At 36.6% G+C, this 26,861-nt stretch overlaps 2 protein-coding genes across 4 annotated transcripts in view; one reads left to right on the plus strand and one right to left on the minus strand.

Annotated features, from left to right (window-relative positions):
• Positions 1–81: 81 nt before the first annotated feature.
• Positions 82–13,449, plus strand: UBA5 (ubiquitin like modifier activating enzyme 5). 2 transcript variants are annotated; one of them, XM_041734171.1, is made up of 12 exons: positions 82–694; positions 2,363–2,408; positions 2,521–2,610; positions 7,727–7,836; positions 8,591–8,677; positions 9,276–9,360; positions 10,043–10,147; positions 10,317–10,444; positions 12,146–12,281; positions 12,573–12,648; positions 12,783–12,889; positions 13,297–13,449. In XM_041734171.1, the coding sequence occupies exons 1-12, from the start codon at positions 534–536 to the stop codon at positions 13,378–13,380; spliced, it is 1,215 nt and encodes a 404-aa protein (XP_041590105.1). In that variant the 5' UTR covers positions 82–533; the 3' UTR covers positions 13,381–13,449. The 2 variants fall into 2 exon arrangements, with proteins under 2 accessions (XP_041590105.1, XP_041590106.1); XM_041734172.1 differs by lacking the exon at positions 2,363–2,408 and having other exon boundaries at positions 563–694.
• A 3,401-nt stretch (positions 13,450–16,850) lies between these two features.
• Positions 16,851–26,861, minus strand: part of NPHP3 (nephrocystin 3) — a 43,321-nt gene continuing 33,310 nt past the window's right edge. Inside the window, exons 20-27 of one of the 2 annotated variants that reach the window (XM_041734176.1) lie at positions 26,479–26,668; positions 26,078–26,319; positions 25,159–25,234; positions 23,856–23,983; positions 22,712–22,952; positions 19,511–19,636; positions 18,654–18,769; positions 16,851–17,869 (exon numbers count right to left, since the gene is read on the minus strand). In XM_041734176.1, coding sequence (XP_041590110.1) covers positions 17,692–17,869; positions 18,654–18,769; positions 19,511–19,636; positions 22,712–22,952; positions 23,856–23,983; positions 25,159–25,234; positions 26,078–26,319; positions 26,479–26,668 — 1,297 coding nt within the window. In that variant the 3' untranslated portion in view covers positions 16,851–17,691. Of the gene's footprint in view, positions 17,870–18,653; positions 18,770–19,510; positions 19,657–22,711; positions 22,953–23,855; positions 23,984–25,158; positions 25,235–26,077; positions 26,320–26,478; positions 26,669–26,861 lie in introns of those variants that run through there. The other variant, XM_041734177.1, reaches the window with a different exon arrangement.

The raw sequence follows: 26,861 nt of genomic DNA on the forward strand, positions 1-26,861 counted from the left end.
AGCTCTGTTACTCGCTACGGGAAATTAGGAACGAAAAGGCCTCTTCAACCCCCAAACGTAACGCACCGGCAGCCTCAGACCTTACAGGTCCGGTGCAGAAAAGGGTCCGTCGAGACCTTGAACCCAGGAATAAGAGATCCTGGTGTTTCTCCTAGCCGCCGGGCTGGAAAGGCAATATCGCCGGCCGCGGGCTTTGGACACTAATGACCCACAGCTCTGCCGCGGCCTGGTCTCTTAGGACCCGGCAAAGAAGGAAGCTAAGAGGGGCGGGTTTTGTGTGTGTGTGTGTGGGGGGGGTGTTTCCCCCTGAGGGGGAGCGATGACTGCAGCGTACCGGAAGCGGTACCGTGGGAACCCCGCGGGAGCGGCGGAGACGTGTCGCGTGTGAGGCGCCGGGAGCGCTTCCGCAGGGCTCTGGGCTAGGAAAGCGGCGGCGGCTGCCTCCCCTTCCCCTCGCGGGGACCCGCACGCCTAGCAGCGTGGGGCGGCGGCGGCGGCGGCGGCTGGGGGCGCTGGCGGCCGGGGTCCCAGCCATGGCCGAGCCCGTGCAGCGGCTGCAGCAGCGGGTGGAGGAGCTGGAGCGGGCCCTGGCTCAGGAGAGAAGTCGGCGGGCCGTGGGGGGAGGCGACGGAGGCGGCGGCCGGGTCCGCATCGAGAAGATGAGTTCGGAGGTGGTGGACTCCAACCCCTACAGGTGACCGGCGGGGCGGGGCGGAGGCGGTGCAGTCCGGGTGTCCGAGTGGTCCGCAGTGAGGCGCCCCTTCGGGCCCAGCTCCCGCGGCCTCCCACCTCCCTCCTCGCGTGCTGGGGTCCTGCGCCCTGACGCGCCAGGCCGAGTCTTCGGAGAGGTGAAAAGGCCGTCTTTCTCTTAAAACAGGCGCACACACATACACAAAACCAAACCCGAGTGAATCAGCCATATGGTGCTGCTCCCGGGCCTGCTGGGGATCAGGCGTCCCGTTACCTGATGCCTCTGCCGCAGTCTCCCTCGTTCTGCATAAAACCGATAGTAATAAGTCTCAGAAGATGACATCAGGGGTGAAGCCCACCAAGCGCTGAGCTTCGAGTTTCATAAAGGCTTCTCGGTATTGCAAAACTGGGGACGTGGCGGGAGACCAGGATTAGCTTTAGCTTTAAAAGCTGTTGGGTTTCGCCAGCCTCGTCCGCTCCCGTCCTTTCAGCTGGTTGAATGTGGTGCGGTGGTTAAGAGGAAGGATTACCAGAGCCGGACCGATTGGAATCAGATCCCACCTCTTGGTAGCTCAGCGACCATGGGAAAGGTTTGTGTAGAGTAGGGACCAATGGTACGAGTGAAATCTTCAGGTGATACCTAAAACTGAAAATCCCGAAGTAACAATGTTAGCAAGTTAGAGATGTGTTAGTAACAGCTGGAAATTAGGAAGGAGGGTTAAAGGGAGGAAGGGGCCAGAAGCCTGCAGAATTTCCTAGCAAGCCTGGTAGAGCTATTTGACTCTTTAAAGTGTAAGTGAGGGGCACCTGGGTGGCTCAGCGGTTGAGCATCTGCTTTAGGCTCTGGTCGTGACCCCCGGGGGTCCTGGGATCTAGTCCCACGTCGGGCTCCCTGCATGGAGCCTGCTTCTCCCTCTGCCTGTATCTCTGCCTCTCTGTGTGTCTCATGAATAAATAAATAAAAATCTATATAATAATAAAGTGTAAATGAATGGGAATTTTATGTGTATAGGCTTAAATATATATTAAATACATAACAGACTAAAGTACTTAACAGTCTTTGGCATGCAGTTGGTACTTACTAAAGGTAGACATCGTCCATTATGAGCAGAGACAACTGATGTTAAACATTAAATATTTACATACGCTAAGGAAGCATGGAAAAATGTTGAAATTTCACTTCAACGTATCTCATCTGGACCCTTAACATTTAAGTCAGTTGTTTCAATCTTGGTTGTCCATTAGACTATCTGAGGAGCTTTTAAAAAAAATCTTGTTGCATAGGCTACACCTGTAAGGATAGTGTTTTTAAAGCTGCCCAGGTGTTTTAGTTTCACCTGGTAAAAGCCCCTGAAAGATTTTTTTCTTTTAAATATTTTATTTATTTGATAGGGAGCATACACCAGAGAGCACAAGCAGGGGGAACAAGAGGGGGAGGGGAGAAGCAGGCTCCCCTTTGAGCAGGGAGCAAAGTAGGAGGCTCTATCCCAGGACCTGGGACCATGACCTGAGCTGAAGGCAGATGTTAACTGACTGAGCCACCCAAGCACCCCTGAAAGATTTCTTCTAAAGCATTAGCAATGATTGAGTTTGTGTTTTTCTGTGATGATGTGTTTACCTGTATCACAATTAAAAGATTGTAAGCTTTAAAACATTTTTTCATTGTTTTAAGCCGGCTAATGGCATTGAAACGAATGGGAATCGTAAGCGACTATGAGGTATGGTAAACCTTTCCAAGTTTTTGAAGATGATTTCAGTAAATGAAAATTATTTCTGATGACATTTTTGATGAAAAGCTAACCGACAAATCTATAATTTTGCGTTTCACAGAAAATCCGAACCTTTGCTGTAGCAATAGTAGGTGTCGGTGGAGTTGGTAGTGTGACTGCTGAAATGCTGACAAGATGTGGCATTGGTAAGGTAAAAACATTTCTCTTTGTCATAGGGAAACTTCTCACTTCTGGAGTAAATCAGGTACAAATTAGGAATTTTTCTTGTTACTAATGGTTTGTTGATTTGTGCTGTCTTTATTCATATTGTTCTTTCTACCCACAGTAGTTAAGATACAACCCCACCCAAATGGAAGCTGATAATCAGATAAAACAAGGAATATCCCAATTTTGTTCAATAACTTTTTGTTTGGAATAAGATATATTACAATTTGGGCTGTTTTAAATATAGAAACTTAGGAGAGAAGTCTGTTAAATTGATAGTGTGTGAAACCCAGGCACCTATCATATTTTTTAAACATGCTTTATACAAGATGGACTAGAAAGCATGTACCTTTTTTTTTTTTTTAAAGAATAGTGGCCCTTTATTAACTTACTTTTAAATATTTGTTGACCTACAGTATTAGTTTCGGTTTTGCAACACATTGAGTAATTCAACAGTTCTGTACATTACTCAGTGCTCATAAGTACAGTCATCACCTGTCACCATGAAAGAAACATTATATGATGAAGTTCTTGCAAAGCAGAAAAGAGAACAAAAGCTTATTCCTACCAAAACAGATAAAAAGAAGGCAGAAAAGAAAAAGAATAAAAAGACTTTAGTCTTTTTAGTACAGTATTTAACTTTAGTACAGTATTATTGAGTATATTCTCTATGCTGTACTTTTAATTTTCATGACTTATTTTTACTCAAAGAAAAGGAAAACTGTTTGAAAAGATATATATACTCCTGTGTTTACTGCAGCATTTATTTACAATAGCCAAGATATGGAAGCAACCCAAGTGTCCATAGATAAATGAATGGATAAGGAAGATAAGTGTGTGTGTTTGTATAATGGAATATTACTCAGCCTTATAAAAGGATGAAATCTTGGCATTCATGACAACATGGATGGTCCTGAGGATATTATGCTAAGTGAAATAAGAGAAAGACAAATATATGATTTCACTTATATGTGGAATCTAAAAAACAAAAATGAACAAACAAAAACTATTAAATACAGAAAAGAAACTGGTGGTTGCCAGAGGGGAAGTGGGTGAGATAGGTGAAGAAGAGATACAAACTTCTAGTTAGAAAATACCTTTCTTACTCTTAAAATTGAACTGGAGAATGCTCTGGATTTCTTTTAACCTCTATGTGGCTTTTTTTTTCTTTCACTTTTTTCTAAAATCGATTTAGGTTGTGGGTAGGAAGGAGAGATAATCTTATCCTGGAAATCAGTATACTTAGTCTCAGATTTATAAAGGTAAAGCCTATGATGTTAGATTCTTAGTGGTTGAATACCAAAGCTTTCCACAATTGATTACCCCTCTTTAGCATTTTGACAAAGCAAGCATTTTTCCCACAAAGTTTATCAGTGCTTTTTAATATGTTGGTCTTGTCCCATGCCTCCCCCCCCCTTTTTTTTTTTAAAGATTTAATTTACTTTTTGAGAGAGAGTGTAAGTGAGTGAGCATGGGGAGGGAGAGAGGGACAAAGACAAAAGACACTGAGCACAGGAGCCAGATTGTGGGGCTCAATCTCAGGACTCTGAGATCATGACCTGAGTTGAAATCAAGAGTTGGACACTCAACTGACTGAGCCATCCAGGCATCCCCATGCCCCAAATTTTTAAAAGAAAATGGTTTCAAAGTTGGCATTCATTTATCAATATAGAAAAGGCAACATAAAAACTCTGTGTTTATTAACCTTTTAAAATCTTTGAAGTTTACAAAAGCCAGCCAATAATTGGTTATAGTTGATCAAAGAATCATAGCTGGGATCCCTGGGTGGCACAGCGGTTTGGCGCCTGCCTTTGGCCTAGGGCGCAATCCTGGAGACCCGGGATCGAATCCCACATCAAGCTCCCAGTGCATGGAGCCTGCTTCTCTCTCTGCCTGTGTCTCTGCCTCTCTCTCTCTCTCTATCATAAATAAAATAAAAAAAAAATTTAAAAAAAAAGAATCATAGCTGATTGACCTAGGATAATAGAGATCATGGAGATTATGGGTCTCAGGTTTGATGTGTTTCAGAATCATTTCATAGGCTTCTTAAAACATAGACCCTACCCCAGTGGTTTTGATTCCTTAGGTTTTTAGTGCACCTAAGAATTTGAATTTGTATTAAATCCCCAGGTGATTCTGATGTTCTAGGGGGATTTTTTTTTTAAGATTTTATTTATTCATGAGAGACCCAGAGAGAGAGGCAGAGACATAGGCAGAGGGATAAGCAGGCTCCATGCAGGGAGCCCGATGTGGGACTCAATCCCGGGACTCCAGGATCATACCCCGGGCTGAAGGTGGCACCAAACCCTTGGGCCATCGGGGCTGCCCTAGGGGGATTTTTAAGAACTGCTGGATCCTTGCTACTCAGTCTGATGCCCTAAGTAGTAGCATCAGCATCACCTGGGAGCTTGTTAGTAATAAATACTCCCAAGCCCCATGCCAGACATGCTGAATTAAGGATCTGTATTTTAACAAATCTCCATATAATTTGTATATATATTAAAAGTTAGCCCCCCCCCAAAAAAAAGTTAGCCTTTATATTTCTTTACTTTTTTTTTTTTTTTTTTTAAAGATTTTATTTATTTTTGAGAGAGAGAGGCTGAGGGAGAAGCAGGCTCCATGCAGGGAGCCCGATGTGGGACTCGATCCCGGGTCTCCAGGATCAGGCCCTGGGCTGAAGGCGGCGCTAAACTGCTGAGCCACCAGGGCTGCCCAGCCCCTATATTTCTGATAAGCTTCCAGTGATACGGATACTGCTAGTCCAGACCACATTTTGAGTAGCAAGGATCTAGAACAATGGTTATCAAATATTTCTATGATTAGAATCACCTGGGAAGTTCAAAAAAATTTTGCTATCTAATAGAATAGAATCAACCTCTGGGGATGGGACCCAGACATCAGTATTTTTTTAAAAAACTCTCCAAGGGATTCCAATGTGCATTCAAGTTTTATTATTTTTTATTTTTTTTTTAATTTTTATTTATTTATGATAGTCACACAGAGAGAGAGGCAGAGACACAGGCAGAGGGAGAAGCAGGCTCCATGCACCAGGAGCCTGACGTGAGATTCGATCCCGGGTCTCCAGGATCGCGCCCTGGGCCAAAGGCAGGCGCCAAACCACTGCGCCCCCCAGGGATCCCTGCATTCAAGTTTTAAGTTAAGGATCTCATAGGTTAAGTTTCAGAATTCTTTTCAATATATCAAACAGATAAACAAGGAGTTAATTCATGCTTAAACAGGGTTTTTTTTTTTTTTTTGCCTTTTTAAGAGAATTTTGAGTGGTTCTTACAAAGGTTGTTGCAATATGAAAGTCATTTTTGTTTGATAGAAATATCAAGCTGTTTTGTCAAACACACTGAAGTAACCCAAAAATATATTTCAGAGCTCACAGAGCTTAAAAAGAGCAAAGATTATATGCAACCAGACAAAGCCTATTTCTGCATTTCCTATTTCTTGCTCAGACTGCTTTGCTTACCAGACTGTCACTATACATCTTGAGGAAATGCAGGGATCATTTTGTTTGGAATCTTAGATACACCAGAACACATAATATTTACAAAGAAACTTTTACAGATACATTAATTGAAAAGATACCATCCAGAAATGTAATCTTGAAATCTTTTTCTTGCCAATTGATCACGAAGCAAGATGGGAGACTTCAAGCCCACCTTTTAACCCCTTTGAGGTGTCCTGGATCACCAGATCTAGATCAGCTCCTTTATTTTACAGAGGAAGATACAGGCCTAAAAAGTGAGTGACTTATCCATGGTCAGAGCTAACTTGTGACAGAGCTACAACTGATATTTCCTATCCCCAAACTTGAGATATCCTGTCACTTATAAGTCACTTACAAACCAGCTATGAAGCTGATGACTCAAGTAATTTCCTGTCACTTATAAGTCACTTATAAACCAGCTATGAAGCTGATGACTCAGATTTAATACTTGGCCTGACTTAATAAGTAGTGTCTAATGAGCTGAAATAAACTATATCTTGGAGACTTTAAAGCCGAGTCAGAAAATTATAGAGGGCAGACAGAGGAGATGCATTTTTTCTAGCAAGATATTAAGAGTTACCCAGGGGTTGTTCTATAGGTTGGGTTAATTTTGTTAAGACTCCCCCCCCCCATAACCCTCCCCCCCTTTTTTAAAAAATTTTAGCTGTGTACAGGATAATGCACCATAAGCCACAGCCCCCTCAACCACTGCTGTAACCTTTGCTTCTGTGCTCACTTTACCCTGGCATTTTCCCAAACTTTTGTTTTTATTGTTAAACTTAGGATGCTGAGAATTGTGTTAGTCACAGAATTTTAGGTGAAGGAAGGGACCTTGGAAATATTTGGGTGCAACCTGTCCTTACTGATAAAAAATGGAATCTTTAAAAAGGTGTATGTGTGAGTGTGAGAAATGCTGTCATGTCTAAATACATGGAAGGAAACTTACTGGGTAGTAATTCTGTTTGGGGTGATATTTTAGGCGTGGGTTAAAAATGGTGTCCTAGTCACAAAGGGAGTCATGTTATACTATGGTTTTAAGTTATGGCATTTGTTTTTATCTTATTTATTTATTAATCTTATTTTTTGAGAGAGAGTGAGTGAGCATGGGCAGGGAAGGGGCAGAGGGAGAAACAGATTCCTTGCCTAGTAGGGAGCCAGACATGGAACTCCACCGGGATCATGAGCTGAGCCGAAAGCAGATGCTTAACTGAGCTACCCAGGTGCCCTGTTTTTATCTTAAAATTTCACTTCTCTAATGTGTTCTTGGTCTTCAGTAAACAATTGGAATGAAATGGAATAAACAGTTTTTCAGTGAATCCTTTAGAGAGGCAGTAAGTATTAGGGTTTGGGTGCAGATGCTGGGTTGAGAATGCCTGAATTTGAACCTCATTTTCATATGTATTAGCTGAGTGGCTTTGGGGCATGTGTCATAGTTGTCTCATTTATACCTATATGAGCATTAAATGAATTAATATTTTTAGAGCTAGCTAATATTACTGTCAAGCTATTAAACCCATCAAATGTAAAGTCCACTAATTGATTCTTTGTTATTTTTAGCTTATATTTCGGTATGTTTTTCATCAAAATACCACTGTTTTCATTTTAGTTGCTCCTCTTTGACTATGACAAGGTGGAACTGGCCAATATGAATAGACTTTTCTTCCAACCTCATCAAGCAGGATTAAGTAAAGTTCAAGCAGCAGAATATACTTTGAGGTAAAGGGAATTAGCAATTAAAGACTATAGTGAAATCTTAGTTCGTGTATTTTTATTTAAGTTAATGCACAAACTTTTCTCTATAAAATGCAGGTTTTACTATACAAATTGTCTTACCTCTTGGAACTGGGTTGGCAAACTTTTTCTGTATAGGACGAAGTAGTAAATATTTAAGGCTTGGAGGGCCAACTGTGAAACTGTCTAGCTATGTAGTTGTAGTGCAATAGCTGCTGTAGGCAATAGAAAAATGAGTGAGCATGGCTGCTCCAATAAAACTTTGCTTATGGACTCTGAAGTTTAAATTCCATGTAATTTTAGCCTATTATGAAACATTGTTCTTCTAAGGAAAAACCATTCATAGCTTGCAGACTTTATAAAAATAGATTTGACACTAGTGGCCTGCCTTGCCAACCTTTAATAAGTTTCTTTGTGGCCCCAAACATGCTTGCACTGAGTTAAATAAGGAATAGGGAAACTCTTTTTGTCAGGCTCAGTGGTAACTCAACAGAAGTGATAAGAGCTTAATTCTAAGCACATACATGGTGGGAACAGTTCTGTAATATGCAGTCAAAATGTTGTGAATGTAGTAGTCCTTGAAGTGGGGCAAAATAAGTAGAAGAGGACTTTGGATTTTCTTTGAATAGTTTGAATTCCATTTTTCTAACCTCTTAAATGATCTTTTTCAGTTCTTTTTCCTGCTTTCATTTAGTATTCCTACCAGTAGTTTAATAATCATTCCCTTTTTTCCTCTCAGGAACATTAATCCTGATGTTCTTTTTGAAGTACACAACTACAATATAACCACAGTCGAAAACTTTCAACATTTCATGGATAGAATAAGGTAAATTTTATTTATGAATATTTTGTACAGTGTCTAGCTTAAACAAGTAATAGAAAAATCTCTTGATGTTCATTTAACTCAATGAGTTCATACATTCAATATATATTTGTTTTTAAAATAGTTTTCTGTGCGATCTTTATGTATTAGGAGCCCAGTAAAAAGTTAAGTATTGTCCAAAAACACAATAGTAATCACAATAAAAAAACAAAAACTTGTTATGATTAAAAAGGGATCCTCAATTTTAAGTTCTGTGTTCTAGATTATATTTCTATGTGAAAGTGATTTCCTGCGGAATGTTGTAACAACACTGAGATATTGAATTGTATTCAATTTTTATTATGTGTGGAGTGAAACATGAATAAAAGTCTGGAAGCTGATAGGGAAATGGTAATTTTTGTGCCTTCCAGGAGTAGAACTGTAGAATCATTCATGTTATATTCATATTACTTAATACTCTTTACTAGATCTTTAATATTAAATACCATGTCATGATTGTACTCATTTACTGAAAGAATAAATGTGTGCCTGCAGTCTAATTAGAGGGTATTTTGTGTCCTGATTCCCCCGCCCCCCAATAAAATTTATTTGCTTTGCCTAGTAATGGTGGATTAGAAGAAGGAAAACCTGTTGACCTAGTTCTTAGCTGCGTGGACAATTTTGAAGCTCGGATGACAATAAATACAGTAAGTATTCCTATTGTCTAAGATGTTAATACTCATGGATTCATCTATTTTCTTGTATAGTTCTGCATTTAAACCCTTATATGATGTGTTCTGTTAATTTTTAATGATCTCTTAGCCTGCCTTTGAGATTCTAATGGCTGTGGGATTTGTCTAGCCTTACTGATGTGGCTTATGTTTTTAGTATCCTATTTCCTCCAATATAGAAATTATAACATAGTAGATACTTCTGAAGTACAATATTTAAGATAAAGGACTATCTTAAGATGTCCTATTCTTTGTCAGCATTGGTTTTGACTTTCATTACTTTAGGTATAAATATAAATTGCCTACAAACCTAGTTTCTCAGAAATAAAATTCTTTTGAATTACTGTGTTTTCAACTTTTCAAAAGAGATTTTGCAGTTAATTGCTGAAATTATTTTAGAAAAATGAATTTTTACATTAATATATCCTATGAACCTAATGGTTCAATTTAATTAGGTACTTATTGACTGCTTGCTTAAATGTTGTCACTTTACTTTTTAGAGAGTGGCATTTGCCAAGGAATTCCACTATTTATAACTTTCTCTTGAAAAATTTAAAAACATCTTGGTAATCCATTTAGTTAAACCCCAATTTTTCAAGAAAAGAACTTATGGTAAATTACTTCTTTTGATGTTATGTTTTCACCTATTTCTACTAAGGCTTGTAATGAACTTGGGCAAACGTGGATGGAGTCTGGGGTCAGTGAAAATGCTGTGTCAGGGCATATACAGCTCATAATTCCTGGAGAATCTGCTTGTTTTGCGGTATGCATGATTTATTTTGGCTTATTTTTTTTTTCCCACTGTTAAGTACTAGAGTTCCTAGGGATGTTGAAAATGTATTCAGAGAAAAAACTTTGAATGTGATAGAATACTATGTTACACTTTTTCCTTTTGTTTTGAAATATATTTTCTTTCATTCTTTTTCACGTAGTGTGCTCCACCACTTGTAGTTGCTGCAAATATTGATGAAAAGACTCTGAAACGAGAAGGTGTTTGTGCAGCCAGTCTTCCTACCACTATGGGAGTGGTTGCTGGGATCTTAGTTCAAAATGTGTTAAAGTGAGTGAGGGCTAATTTTTCTGAATAGTCCTGATTGTTTTTGATGGAAATATATTTCATAAAGCATCTCAAATATTGGAATTACTATTTAAGTAGTTTTCTAAAATCTAGTTTTAAATATACATACATTTTTATATATGTATAATATAATGTACTTTTAATTTACATACATATCTTAGTATATCTAATTTAAACATATTAATACACATATGTTACTCTGCATTTAGAATAGCTCTTGTTAAATGGTACAGTGGTACTAGTGTATTTATGAAGTAGTGACCAAATGACTTAAATCTCTGCAGTTTTGACCAAAGGGCATAAACATACTTCTTTATTTAATTCTTACTAAAAACAATACCAATGTGATTATACATTAATGAGGATAATATCTCTGCTATCCAAAAACATATCCAGCAACCACATCATCTAAACTACAGCAAAAAAGAAGGGCAAAGATTTCTTTGCAGCTAAAATTAATGTCAAAGAATTTTTGAACCAACTCACATTTTATTAAAAGCAGAACCTTTTTAAGGTTTTTTTTTTTTTTCTACATCAGGCCATTTTTTTCTCTCACTTTACAACTTTAGTAAGCTTTATGTTTCTTAACCGTCCAATGTAATAAGAACAAATTGCAGCATGATACACAGAAGCACTCTAATACCAGAAGTGTCAGCTACCAGCAAAAAAATTGTGAAAAGCATGTATGAGAACTCTCAAGGCAACTGTCTAGGGCTATTTCATATAAGACAACTTCACTTTACAAACTACACAAAATTCAGTAGGACCTATCTAAAAACCTTTTATAGTATGCTACAAAAAAGGTGGGGAAAAATCACGGTTATACACTATTCTCTTCAGGATGTGTAATATGTAGCCAAGCCCCTATTGATGGACATTAAAGCTACTTAGATTTTTTTATTTTGCTTTATTAACAGTGCTGCAAATATCTTGCATATATTTTTGTATAGATTTTTCTAGATACAAGCTTTTAGAAGTGGAATTTGAGTTTATGCAATATTTATTTTGAGAGTATTAAATTCCTCCTTCAGAAGTATTATACATTTCTGTCACAATGTTGGAGTACCTGTTTCAGCCACACCAATTGATAACATTGGGTATCATCAGACTTTTTTTTTTTTTTTTTTTTATCATCAGACTTTTTAATCTTTGTTAATTTAATGGGTGAAAAATGGGTATCTCATTTTAATTTTCAGTTTATGGAAAGGGGTGAGCACTTACATTTTTCTGTGAATTGTCTGCTTATCATTTGGTCAGTTTCTTTGTCTTGTATATTAACATTTGTTGCAAGTATTTTTCCTTTTGTTTGTATTTTATATGGGATTTTTCCTCTCCATATCATCTTCTAAAATCAGATTTGACTGGCAGGGAGCACAAGGGAGCTTTGTGGCATACCTGACATGTTCTGTATTTTGATCTGGTAGTGACTACATGGGTGAAGACTTTTGGAAAATTTCATTGAACTGTATATTTAAGATTGTAAACTTTATAGTAAGTTGTGTATAAAAACTTCTAAACAGTAGTTAGATTTAGTACCATGTCTTCATATTTTAATCTGACATCTTAAAGTACTATTTTGTTACAAAGATCATTATGTACTTAAAAACCATCTTTTTAAAAAAATTTCAATTCTAATACTTTTATGATTTAGTTCTTTAAGTGTACTTTGATTTGTTTTTCTAGGTTTCTGTTAAATTTTGGTACTGTTAGTTTTTACCTTGGATATAATGCAATGCAAGATTTTTTCCCTACTATGTCCATGAAGCCAAATCCTCAGTGCGATGACCGAAATTGCAGGAAGCACCAAGAAGAATACAAGGTATACACCAATCCATCACAATGTGTGAGAGGTCATATTATTCGGACAATAATTTAAAACAGTTTTCTAGATTTGGAATACAAGATAGATGGATTCCTGGATTTTGAAAGTTTTCTTGATTGTATTCCTAAGGTGGAAATGTCAGCAAAAAATTCACCATGCTCCAAAAGTGAAAAAAATCTGAAGTCTTTCTTGCTTTGAGTAAAATAAAAAGCCTGTCTGAATTCTTGCTCAATGCTGTAGATGCCTGAGAATGAGTAAGAACAAATTGATACTGTTTGATTTCTACAGAAAAAGGTAGCAGCATTGCCCAAACAGGAGGCTATTCAAGAAGAGGAAGAGATAATACATGAAGACAATGAGTGGGGTAGGAATTCTTTCATTAACTGAAATGGCATCATCAAATGTCTTATGGGAGGAAATAGAATTAAGTTATACAGATTTTGAGTAATTATTGCTTATTAAGTTCCTTGAAAACTATTATAAAATTTAATTTTCTAGGTATTGAGTTGGTATCTGAGGTTTCAGAAGAGGAACTGAAAAATTCTTCAGGTCCAGTTCCTGACTTACCTGAAGGAATTACAGTGGCATACACAGTTCCCAAAAAGGTACATCCAAAATCTGATTTACCATAAGTAAATGTCATATAAGAGAAAATGTCTGCTTATCTTCTCTCATCTTTTTCCTATTTTATAATGCCAATGCAGTATTTCCTGTTTTTTACACTATAGGCGTTAAGACGTGAGAGGTATTCAGTGTTAATGTGGAAATAGGCACAGTGCCTTTTAAACTGTTTGAAACACAGACCTAAAATAGTGTTCTTGACTCATTAATGGATAAAGTAGGTTTTGATTAATGAAGGTAACATTTTTGTATATTGAGATTTTAGCCATAATACAATTTTAAAAATACCACTGCAATAGAGATCATGGTTACAACTTAGTGATTTTGTATTCCTAAGCATTGTAAATCTTATATGGTTATTTTTCACAATGTTTCCCTTATTTGTTGATAGCAAGAAGATTCTGTAGCTGAGGTAACTGTGGAAGATTCTGGTGAAAGCTTGGAAGACCTTATGGCCAAAATGAAGAATATGTAGATAATGGACTGACCTATTATTTCCTGAGTTTAAGCCTACTCTCTTGCAATTAAAAAAAAAAAAAAGAAAGAAAGAAAATTTTTTTTTAAAAAACCAACAACGCGGGCAGCCCGGGTGGCTCAGCGGTTTAGTGTTGCCTTTGGCCCAGGGCGTGATCCTGGAGTCCTGGGATCAAGTACTACATCGATTGGGCTCCCTGCATGGAGCCTGCTTCTCCCTCTGCCTGTCTCTGCCTCTCTCTCTCTCTCTCTCTTTCAGGAATAAATAAAATCTTAAAAAAAAAAAAAACAAAAACAAAAAACCAACAATGCTTAGGGCAACACTGATACATAATCTTCACAAAATTGTTAAGACTTTTTGAAATTACTGTGTTATTTGTCCCTTTTTAACTCAATCAGTAATTCCTAAAACTCCTGTTTCATTCCAGTTAAGAAAACTTAGCCACTGAAATGCTTTGACCATTTGGGAGGGGTGGGAAGAAAGGACCAATATGCTATATTTCTTTTTCCTTCTAGTAATCCTTTGTGGTCTGTTGCCTGAGGCCATGGATAATACAGTAGTATGCAGTTCTCAAATATAGGGAAAGTACAGGAGGTACAACCTGTTGATTAGAGCTATCAGGTATCTACTCATTGATTTAGAATCCCTCTCTATAAGAAAACTATCCACTATTATTAACTTGGCCAACAGTGAATTTAAAATAGTTAAGCTACAAAATAAATATCCTTTCAAATGTTACCTGGTGAAATACAAGCTAAAATGTAGTCATTGGAAAAGTCTGTAAACCTGTGAATTCAAAACCAGACAAAGGCAAATAAAAGTAAGCTTTCTTCATGGATAAACAAAGGTATTTTCAGGAAGTACAAATTAACTGTATTTCTGCACTGACCAAGGAAAAGAAATCCTTGCATCTGTAAAACATACATCTGGAGTCACTGCACTTTACTGAGGATCAAGGAATAAATTTAGGCTAAGATCATCTAGATTATGCCCATCATATGGGCTACTTTCTGAATACTTCATAAAATTTGATTTTCTGGATAACTAGATAATTGTCCTGTACTGGCATAAAAGGGACCTAAATTACCTCTGAAATGATCAACATGTATTTATTCACTGGAATAGTATAATTTACCCTGATCATGACCCACTAAATCATAAATTGATAAACTGGTTTTCTCTAACATTGCATACAAATAATGAAAGCTTAGAGAACCTTAAATTCCCAATGGTTTGGAGACCAATAAGAATACGTATGTGTAACCTTTATCAGTAGGATACTACTATGCTGATCCTCTATATTGATTTTTTTTGTTTTGAAGATATGAATGAGTAAATTGTATCTCTAGAGAAGAAATGTTATTACAAAATTTAAAAATGCAATTTTCACTTGTAAAATAAAGTTTTAAAAACTGATTTCAGGAAGTCCCAAATATCAAATATGCTCAATGTATTTGTTTTGAGATTCTAGAATCATATAGTGATTCTTCTGTTTGGAGTAAGGTCAGGAAAATGGGATGGTAGCCTTGAAACTTACTTATGTTGCCTTGGTAGGTCATTTGTCATTAAACAAAAATTAGTGAATTCATCTGTAAAAATTTTTTTTCTAGTTACCTGAAATGTTTTGAATTTCAAAAAAGAAATGTAGTCTAAAAATAACCCCACTTCTTTGGAACTTCTGGTATATTGATTTGGTAAGGCTTTGCTATATAAAAGCTCCACTCCCAGTGTGGAGCCCAATACGGGGCCTAAAGTCAGACTTGGCTTTGCTTATAATTTAAAAATTGTATAGTTGGATAAAGTATAATAGCCTTTGTTCTTAACATGGCATTGCACATTGCTGGTGTCTTATACTGTACCAACTCTTTTATCTAAGTTATCTAATTTCTTTGTCTAATGTCTTCCATTAAAAAATAGTTGAATTATTTACCCCAAAAAAATCTGGTAACAGGTGTCTTTTGCTACCTGGAGTGCTCTCTTGAAAGTCTGTATGCCATGAAAACTTACAGGAGCTGATTATGAGAATTAATCATCACTGAGTCATTACTAAATAAACCCATAGTGGTTGACCATATTTATAAAGACTTATTTCTAATGTGAAAGAAGGAAATACACTCCCCAAATTGCTTTAGCACAAAAGCTCTAAATTATACTAAAACCATATGTTTAGCTTTAACCCCTTCTCTGCTGTTAATGGGAAGTTAATTTATGTACTACTTAAATGTTTTATGTAGTAAAAAATATGTATTCTAGGTTTTCTCATAAAAATACTCCTTGAATACCTATAAACATGCTGATCGACACAAAAAGGTAATGACCATTTAAGAATATTAAGGAAGCTTTAACCCTCCAATTGCATTTTCCCCCATATTTCTCTTTTTGCAAAGTATTAATGAAAATGAACTACAACCACCATTTTTTGGTTCCTACCAATTCACATATATTTGAGTAGTCTGAAAGCTACCTTTTTCATTGCAAAGGTGTGAACATATATCTGAGAACCTCAAATACAAAAAGGTGTCTGTCCTGGCTATTTTTAGCTTTTTAAGTAGGCATTTTACATGAAAACATTTGAGTTGGTAGTACAATAAGTAAAAAGATCAAAATATTTGAGTTGGTGGTATAAGTAGTAAGATCAAAATATGCTTTCAAAAGTATATTTAAACTTAAATTTTGTGAAATATATGCAGTCATTAACCCCCAACTGTAATTAATGAATTTTTGCTGTAAATCACTTTGAATACTATGTTTGTACTTATGTTTTTCGAGTCCAAATTTGTAGGAACAAAGAATGCTTATTCTTTTGCTGGTTTTTCCTTTTTTCAGGCTCCTAGAATGTTAGATTATTTCCTAAAGCAGTTTTTTAAAGGCATTAAACTTAATATACTACTTATAATGCATTAAATCTTACACTTTAGTAGCTTAAATCTGAAATCAGTGTATGGTAATTTGTGAATTTACTTTGTGCCTTTTATAGCTGGCAAACCCTCAAAGATGTGATTTGGTCATATCTTACTTCCTTTTGAACTTCTCTCAAAAGGGGGATGCTCATTTCCTACCAAATTTCATCTAAGTCACCATTATATTATAGTGCCTGAGAATCAGACCATTGCTTCTCAGACTTAGGTGTGTATGAATCACCTGGAGATCTAGCCAAATTGCAGGTTCTAATTCAGTAGTTCTGAGGAGAGGATCTAGAGTCTTAATTTTTCATAAGCTCCCAGGTGGTACTGATGATCCTGGTTCATGGACTACCCTGTGTGTAGCCATGCCTTACAGAACATTAACCAAAACCCTATAAAGTCACCAAAACTTTTGAGCAAACTACTCAGTATTGATAACATTCAAGTATTTTTTGTAATGTTCAAACTCTTGTATAAACTGAAGTGGGGAAAATACGTTGAAATTGCACTTTTAAAACGAAGTATGGTTATTACATCTTTCACCTTTATAATTAAAATGTTGGAATCTTACAGGTATTAAAATTGATTTTATTATATATAAATATATAAATGGTGCAAAACTGAACTATGAAAACATTTATAAAACCTGTAAAACATTTCCTTTTCAATATAAAATTGACATTAGTTTGAGATAAATGAAGAGAGAGGTTTAGGCCATTTAAGAAAGGAGATTGTCATGTCCCTATCTTGGGGAAGGTCAAAGAATGCTAAGAGCTTGACTTATTACTGCATTAATAACTTCAGATCATGCAGGTACATATAAAAGCAGAACAATGTAGAGAGCATAGACAGCAGAGGGCTTAGCCTAGTCTGCTCATGGAAAGGCTAGAATTTTAAAAAATGTAACAGACAACCATTATTCGTTTTACAGAAGACAATTCAAACCTTTCATAAACATTATCCTTTTATTCCTTGAAACTTTTGAGGTAGAGAATTGGGCCAGGCTACTGCTGAAAAAGCGTAACCAGGAATGCTGAGGCCAACACAGCTCTTGAGAGATGAAAGAATTATGGAATTGAACTTGTCTTAGCAGTTCTGCTAGCTCTTGTTGAACAGAGACTTTCATGATCCATTCTTCATGTCATCTTAGGGTTCTAATGTGTCCAACATCCGTGGACCTCGTACAATAGGAAAGTTGATTCTTTTTTTTCTTTTTGGAAAGTTGATTCTTTTAAGCAGCTAACACTGACACAATCATGACTCAAACTTTAATGTAGTCCAATGTAATTTCATGCAAGTATCAGTTAAATCACAAAAATAACATCTTTTTATGTTTTACATTCTTAGGTTCCATATGTTTCCTAATTATTTTATCCTAAAGTACATTTGCAGTGAATTGTAATTGCTATTACCTCTGTCCTTGGTGAAGGAAAACATTAGGAGAATGGGTTGTTTTTAAGCTAAATGTGTCTCCACTTGAGTGTCGGGAAGGAGCTTTTCCGCCCAAAAGTGAGGTTTCTGCTTCTTTTATTTCCATCGCCCTTTTGTATAGTTCAGCAGCTTTTTCAAAATCCCCTTCTTCATAGCTTTGAGAGAAAAAAATTGTTAATACACTCTCTTAACTTGAAATGACTTTATAGGATACAAGTTGTGTATGATTCCTCATTTTCCCCTTTCTATTTTTAGTATGTGCATTCACTCAGACCAGTAAAAGAAAATATTCAAACTCTTCTTTCTTTCTGAACTGCTACGGTATATCTCAGTGCCTTACGTGTATAGACACTATGAGGACCATGTTGTAATGGGTGCAGTGCAGTGAAATTGCTAAGGGAAGTCTCTGCATCCTGAGATTCGCAAACCTAGATGGGAAAAAAAAAAGGTGCACATTGATTTTGCTTTAAGAGAGAGTGTGCACATAGGGTAGTGAGGAGGGGCAAAGAGAAAATTTTGAGTAGGCTCCAGGCCTAGCATGGAGGCTGATGCAGGGCTCAATCTCACACCCCTGAGATCATGACCTGAGCTGAAACCAAGAGTCAGTGCTTAACCAACTGAGCCACCTAAGCACCTCAAAATCTACATGCACTTAACGGTAAATTAGTTTTGAGGATGGCAAATTGCCCATCTAACTACCAGTTAGCTGCAAATGTAATGAAAACAGTACATGATTCATTCCTCTATAAAATAGATTATGCAACCTTCATTTCACTTCTGGATACTACTTCAGTATCTTGAAGTAAATCAACCCAAAATAATCCCTTCCCCTCTCCCAAGAAAAAACAATCAGCACTAAATATTCTGTGTTGTTTTATAAGTTAAAGCTGTTCCAAAAATGGAGTTTGGCTGCTATTAGGAAACTGAAAAAATTCTTACCTAAGCACTGCTAAATTTTTTAATGTTTCTCCAACTCGAGGATGCATCCGACCCAGGCTGTCTTCATAAATCTTTAATGCTCTTTCATACAATGGCAAGGCTTCATTGTGTTTTTTCTTATTAAAAAAAAAGAATAATGCTCACTTGAATACACTGAGTTGCTGAAATCTAAAATTTTTGACTATGCTGATCTGGGGTAAACCCATTTATTAATTTTTTTTGAGATTTTATTTATTCATGAAAGACAGGCAGAGACACAGGCAGAGGGAGAAGCCGGCTCCTTGCTGGGAGCCCGATGTGGGATTCGATTCCCAGCCCTGGGATCACAACCTGAGCTGAAGGCAGACACTCAACCAGTGAGCCACCAGGTGTCCCAGGAAGCAAGCCCCTTTAATAATGTTAATATCTTCCTACAGGATGTAGATAAAACAAAAGTTTATTACTAATCATAATAGTAGAAGCATGTAATAGAAAGAAACCTAAGTTTTAGACCTAGCTTGGTGACCACTGATCATGTAAGTAGAATCGTGTTTCTTTATTGCCCAGTGGGTATAACACTACTTTTCACCTATCACAAGCAAATGGCACAGCTTAAAGACAGTATTAGACATAGAGATGTACAGTCTCCAGAATTTAAAAAATGAAGCTTATGCCATGAGCTAAATAATGTTCTGTAGGTGTTTTACACTAAGAGGAAGGGATCGCCTTACAAATGTGACCTCAATAACTTCTCAAGTACTAAAGGAAGCATTAGTAATCTTAAATTTTCTTTAATTACTTTTACTATGCCACATCTATTTCATTTTTCTATTTCATACCTTAAACTCTTAATAAAGAATTAACATGTGGGAACTTACCATTTGGCAATAGAGAACAGCTAAGTTCACCAGGGCAGTAGCTACACTGGGGTGTTTTGGGCCAAAGGATTTCTGTCGAATTTCAACTGCCAGCTCATACAAAGGTACAGCTTTGTCAAGTTTCCCCTAAAAAACAACAGTGAAATCTAACAAAAATATTAAAATAATAAATACTATCTGATCACAGAGTTTATTCCATAAATAGAATTTTCTATTAATGAGTCATTTTGAGGAAAAAGAATTTCAGAAACATTTTCTCCCACTTTAATGGTTCAGCTTATAGATAACTGAAATCTAATAGAATATGTAAGTAAAGCTACATTGAATATAAATACATTTTGATAATTCAGAAAGCCCTTTTATAAAGGTCCCATTATTACTCAGTTCCCAGGGAAGTCAAAATATGCCACTAAACATTTCTATACACTAACAATGAGACTGAAGAAAGAGAAATTAAGGAGTCAATCCCATTTACAATTGCACCCAAAAGCATAAGATACCTAGGAATAAACCTAACCAAAGAGGTAAAAGATCTATACCCTAAAAACTATCGAACACTTCTGAAAGAAATTGAGGAAGACACAAAGAGATGGAAAAATATTCCATGCTCATGGATTGGCAGAATTAATATTGTAAAAATGTCAATGTTACCCAGGGCAATTTATACGTTTAATGCAATCCCTATCAAAATACCATGGACTTTCTTCAGAGAGTTAGAACAAATTATTTTAAGATTTGTGTGGAATCAGAAAAGACCCCGAATAGCCAGGGGAATTTTAAAAAAGAAAACCATATCTGGGGGCATCACAATGCCAGATTTCAGGTTGTACTACAAAGCTGTGGTCATCAAGACAGTGTGGTACTGGCACAAAAACAGACACATAGATCAATGGAACAGAATAGAGAACCCAGAAGGGGACCCTGAAATGTACGGTCATCTAATATTCGATAAAGGAGGAAAGACTATCCATTGGAAGAAAGACAGTCTCTTCAATAAATGGTGCTGGGAAAATTGGACATCCACATGCAGAAGAATGAAACTGGACCACTCTCTTTCACCATACACAAAGATAAACTCAAAATGGATGAAAGATCTAAATGTGAGACAAGATTCCATCAAAATCCTAGAGGAGAACACAGGCAATACCCTTTTTGAACTTGGCCACAGTAACTTCTTGCAAGATACATCCACAAAGGCAAAAGAAACAAAAGCAAAAATGAACTATTGGGACTTCATCAAGATAAGAAGCTTTTGCACAGCAAAGGATACAGTCAACAAAACTAAAAGACAACCTACAGAATGGGAGAAGATATTTGCAAATGACATATCAGATAAAGGGCTAGTTTCCAAAATCTATAAAGAACTTATTAAACTCAGCACCAAAGAAACAAACAATCCAATCATGAAATGGGCAAAAGACATGAAGAGAAATCTCACAGAGGAAGACATGGACATGGCCAACATGCACATGAGAAAATGCTCTGCATCACTTGCCATCAGGGAAATACAAATCAAAACCACAATGAGATACCACCTCACACCAGTGAGAATGGGGAAAATTAACAAGGCAGGAAACCACAAATGTTGGAGAGGATGCGGAGAAAAGGGAACCCTCTTACACTGTTGGTGGGAATGTGAACTGGTGCAGCCACTCTGGAAAACTGTGTGGAGGTTCCTCAAAGAGTTAAAAATTGACCTGCCCTACGACCCAGCAATTGCACTGTTGGGGATTTACCCCAAAGATTCAGATGCAATGAAACGTCGGGACACCTGCACCCCGATGTTTCTATCAGCAATGGCCACAATAGCCAAACTGTGGAAGGAGCCTCGGTGTCCATCGAAAGATGAATGGATAAAGAAGATGTGGTTTATGTATACAATGGAATATTACTCAGCAATTAGAAACGACAAATACCCACCATTTGCTTCAACGTGGATGGAACTGGAGAGTATTATGCTGAGTGAAATAAGTCAATCGGAGAGGGACAAACAGTGTATGTTCTCATTCATTTGGGGAATATGAATAATGGTGAAAGGGAATATAAAGGAAGGGAGAAGAAATGTTGGGAAATATCAGGAAGGGAGACAGAACATAAAGACTCCTAACTCGGGGAAACGAACTAGGGGTGGTGGAAGGGGAGGAGGGCGGGTGTTGGAGGGGAAGGGGTGACGGGCACTGAGGTGGACACTTGACGGGATGAGCACTGGGTGTTTTTCTGTATGTTGGTAAATTGAACACCAATAAAAATTAATTAAAAAAAAATATGCCAGTAAAATGTTCGCTACTATATATAATTTAGACATGGCATCAAAATAAAATTTCATTTCCCACCAACCTCTTTCGAGATTTTTCTAATTATTTTTTAAAGGTTTTATTTATTTATTAGCATGGTGAGTGGCAGAGGGAGAGGGAGAAGTAGGATCCCCACTGAGCAAGGGGTCTGATGGAGGGCTCCATCCCAGGACCCTGGGGTCATGACCTGAGCTGAAGACAGATGCTTAACCAACTGAGCCATCCAGGCACCCCTCTAATTATTTCTTTTTCACTTGAAAGTTGGGCAGAAATAGCAACAATGCATTGTTCTTACTTCAGTTTCAGGGCCAGATTGACCAGCAAGGGTCTTATGAAGTCTAAAAAAGTCTACATAGCTCTGTAACCATACTAAATGAAATCAGACTTCTCTGGCTTTTTTTTTTTTTTTTTTTTTTTCATTTTAGAACAGCTACAACAATTCCAACATTGCTCAGGCTAGAACCTTATGGCAAAGAATATATTTTATTGTAAGCAAAGAAAAGAAACCATGAAATTTAAATACTCATTTAACCTCATATAAAGATTCCTCCTTCATCTCTGATAACTACGTGATTTGTTGTGTTTATGGCTGCTTAACACAGAAAACTTAATAGTGGCTGAATTTTAGAACTTCTGATATATAAGTCCCAATCAGAATGCTGAGGAATGCATTTGTCTTTGGAATATATTTTAACAAAACCCAACCAGTACTGTAATTTAGTTAACTCTGGTATAGTGTTTTTTAATGTTCTATTCAGCTATTTGTTTAAAAAAAATTAATCATTATGATTGAAAAGCTCATAAAAATAATAATCTACCCATCAGAAGACAAATTATTTTGCTGACAGTAATTATGACTTAATTGGTATATTATGAAACACATGTAAGCATGCCACAGATTACTTACCATTTTCTTATATAAGATTGCAAGATGTTTCACTGTATAGGCCAAAGAGGGATGATCAGGAGCTAATGCTCGTCTCCGGATGTCTAAAGCTCTTTCATAAAGTTCTTCTGCTTTATCGTACTGTTTCTTCTCATTGCACAGAGCTGCCAAATTATTTAAAGACTGGGCACAGTCGGGGTGATCTGGTCCTAGAACTCGCTCTCTCATTTCTAAGGACCGCTTCAGAAACTGGTCAGCTGTTCTATGAACAAAACCCCAAAATGGCTTAAATAATTGATCCTCTAGAAGTAAGAATTGTTAGTGCTAGTTAGGGGGAGAACTTAAGTATTTTTATTTTTTAATCCAAGATAGGTAATATCAAGGATTCACCTCAAAATCCTCTCTCTTCCTCTTTCCTACCCTTTATCCCTTCCTGCCCTTTTCCAAAAATTAAAAATGCTTTCCTGATAGTGTGAGGGCCTAAATTATCTGGATGATTGCCTCAGTTCTTCACTTGACTTTTCCTAAAAGACAAACCCATAAATATTTTCCAAAAAACTTCTGATACTTTTACTATTATTATTAGACCTAGTTCAAAAGATTTTGGTATTCGTTGATTTCCCCTTTGAAGTTAGTGCTATATAATTTTTAATTGAAGAACCCTTTCTGAGGCTGGCTAAGTATTTGTTACATTTTTCTGATAGCCAAAGTATCAAATTTGTTAGTTTTCTGAAATCCACGGAAGCCCCAAACACTTCTTCAGAGTATAAATATGTCTTTTTGAATCTTTTAAGTCCAAATAAACTGAAAACCAAAACTAGCAGCCATCTACATTCTATTCTTTATTCTCCCTTGATGTCAAGTTTCTTCTGTGAAGTCTAATGTACAATATCTACACAAAACACTTTTATAGACATATAAAACATACTAGGGATGCTACAGAATAACTTTTTAGTTAATAAAAGAAACAACGTGATGGGAAACAGTAAAAAAAAAAAAATGCCATGGTCTTTGTTAAGCATGGCTATGTTCATAACATACCATATACAAAATCTGGCATGGTTTCTATCAATATATTCTAGCTTGACTTGATAGAAACATAAAGCAGCTTTGCATCTAAGAGATAAAACAGACTTGTTTTCATTATTCACGTCATGGTACTCACTCTAGGTTATTCTGAAGATAGTAGAGAACACCCAGCTCATTGAGGGTCCGAGCATTGTCAGGCGTGTCCTTACCTAAAGTGAGCTCTTCCAACTGCAGGGCTCGTCTACGTAAAAGGGCAAATCCATACTGAAGCAAAAACAAATTTATAATAATTAGTAAGTGCAGTCATTGATTCTGAAACTACACTGGAGTTCTAAGAAATCCTTTATCCTTTTGTTCCCTTTAAAGTAGATTACAAATATTTTAAGTATCACACTGAATTAATCCAATAGTTATTGCAAATGCACATACTTCCACACGGCGTCACCTTCTAAAAGTCATTAAAAGTTGTTTTCTGAAAGTGATGATGAGATACTTTAGCAAAGTGAACTGAGTCCCAAATCCTTCAAAAGGATCAGGACACAGAATTAACCCGCTGAAATATCAGCGGTTACCAATCCCACTGCTAAACACAGAAAAACATCAGGTACTTAGAATGCACCTAGCGCTTGCAAGTAGTAGACAAATCCTGGAGATCAACTGCACAGTACAGTGAATGTAGGTAACAATACTGTATTATAATCATCAAACTTGCTAAGAGATTAGATCTTAATTATTCCCATCATAAAAAATATATAATTATGTGATATGACAGAGGTGCTATCACTACAATGGCAATCATATTACAATATAAAATGTATCAAATTAGCATGTTATACCCCTTAAATTTATACAATGTTATATGTCAAATATATTTAATTTTTAAAATGTACACAGCAGTTGAAGTTAAAAAAGCTATATTTAGATTTTATCAGCAGCTTAGAAAATGAAAATAATTTTGTGTGTGTTGCGCTCAAAGGTTAGAATTTCTCTACATTCGAATCTAACATTAAATTTTTTTGCTTTTCCTTTAAAAGACTGAAGCAGCTTTTAAATCTATCTCCCAAAGTCTAGCCTTCAAATAAACTTTACAGTTCCACTTTAAAAAAAGTAAAAAAAAAATTTTCCCACGTTTGAGATATAATTGCCATAAAACATTGTATAAGTTTAAAGTGTACAACATGTTTTCACATATGTATATACTGCTAAATAATCATGATAAATAGTTCCACTTTTTAAGTCTGCTAAGTTGTACTTCTCAGTAATACTAATACTTAAACATGTCTTATTTTCTTATATAAGAAAATGTTAGCACTTTTACAGAAATCACTTTATTATGTAAAGTTCTTAAATATGTGAAGTATTATGCATCAATATTATGATATTCAGAGATGCTCTTTTCCTCTGGTTCAAAACACAACACAAAAGAAACCTCTCATTACCGAGTTGCCTTTCCTCCTTGTAGCTTTCTGACGAATTTTAAAGGATTTTTTCCTAAAATGTTCAGCTTGTTCGTATCTTAAAAAAATAAATAAATAAAGTCAAACAAAAGAAACATATGTCCAAAGTATCATACTTCAGTGACATGAAAGCATTCCTTACCTTGTGTAAAGCTTTTTTTGGCTCTTAAATATAGCATAATTTCTAAAAATGATAGTCACATGGAATTAAAAATCTTTAACAAAAACCTTTATAAAACAAAATCTAACAAAATGAACCTAGTCCTCCAAGTAGCTGACATTTGACAGATTTTTAACCGATTTAATTCACTTTGAATCCTAAAGGATGACCTAACTAAATGAAAATCTAAAATTTTAGTTTGCTCTACCACCTTCTCCTGTATGTGCTAATTCTGGTCAAATATAAATGTAAATAGTTTGTGTGAAACAATACTTCTAGAAATTAAAAGAAAATATTCCAGTATGTATCATTTATGATACATGGTTTCTGATAGAGGAAAAGGTGCCAATCAGTGGGTGTGTCTAATAGATATGAGACTTTTTATTACACCAGGGATTAGTAAATTTTTTCTGCGGGCAATGGTTGGCTGCCCTGTATTAGTAACACTTAACATTACAAAGCTAGTTGGTGAAGGAGCCCAGATTCAAACCCAACTATATGACTCCAGAGTCCATTCTCTATCCTCCACACACCTTCAAATAGGGATGGATCTTGTAGTTCTAATTTTCTGCTTACTCCACAAACACCCAAGACTCAGAATAATATTCAAACATGGTAGATTCAAAAGAATATTGGATGAGAAAAGTACACAGCCACAAAACAAAAGCTTACCACGTAAGTACATTAAGAACTTTATGACTCCCCATCATTAAGCCAGAGTATTATGGATCTAAGTCTTACTTATTTTGTTTCTGGTACAAAGTTGCAAGTGCCTCAAGTTCACGAGCAATATGTGGATGTTCCGCACCATAGGCATTTTCTGAGATTTCTAATGCCTGTTTATACAGCTGTTCTGCATTGCCAAACTTCTTCCAGTGCACGTATACACTTGCTAGTTGGTGGAGGGACTGAGCTACTCTTGGGTGATCTGGATCTAAAGCTGTTTCTCGAATTTCTAGAGACCTCTGCAAAGGCACCACAGCCTAGGGGGGAAAAAAGTTAAAGGGCAGTTAAAGCCAGTGAAATGCTGTAAGATCTGCAATCTTATTAGCACAGCAAATGAAAGCTGCCCTACCTCCTAGTATGGAAAGAAGAGCAAACAAGAAAAACCCACGCTGCTTCTGATTCCTGGCTGAAGTTACCTGACTGAGGAGGCCTAGATCCTTGAGAAATCGCCCCAGGGTTTCATAAAGATCAGCCAAGCAAATCATATTCTCCTCGCCTTCACAGTTTTTCTCATATTGCTTCAATGAATCAAAGTATTCTGCTGCCATTGCGCTTTTGTCTTTGCCAACAAACTGCCAGTAACTCAGCAACTCAGCAAAGTGTCCTCTGTTTCAACAAAAAAACAGTAATTTAATGAAAAATAAACTTTAAAACTCACTATTGAGTGAAAATGCCAGAATTCCTATCAGGCTACTGACACTTTATTAGTAGGCAACTATAGTGTAGAGAGAGGTAAGACTGACGATAGACTCTGCCATCTGAGTCCACCACTTCCTAGTTGTGTGATGGTGAGCAGGTG

The sequence above is a fragment of the Vulpes lagopus genome, chromosome 19 (assembly GCF_018345385.1).
Source record: "Vulpes lagopus strain Blue_001 chromosome 19, ASM1834538v1, whole genome shotgun sequence".
Classification (NCBI taxonomy): domain Eukaryota; kingdom Metazoa; phylum Chordata; class Mammalia; order Carnivora; family Canidae; genus Vulpes; species Vulpes lagopus.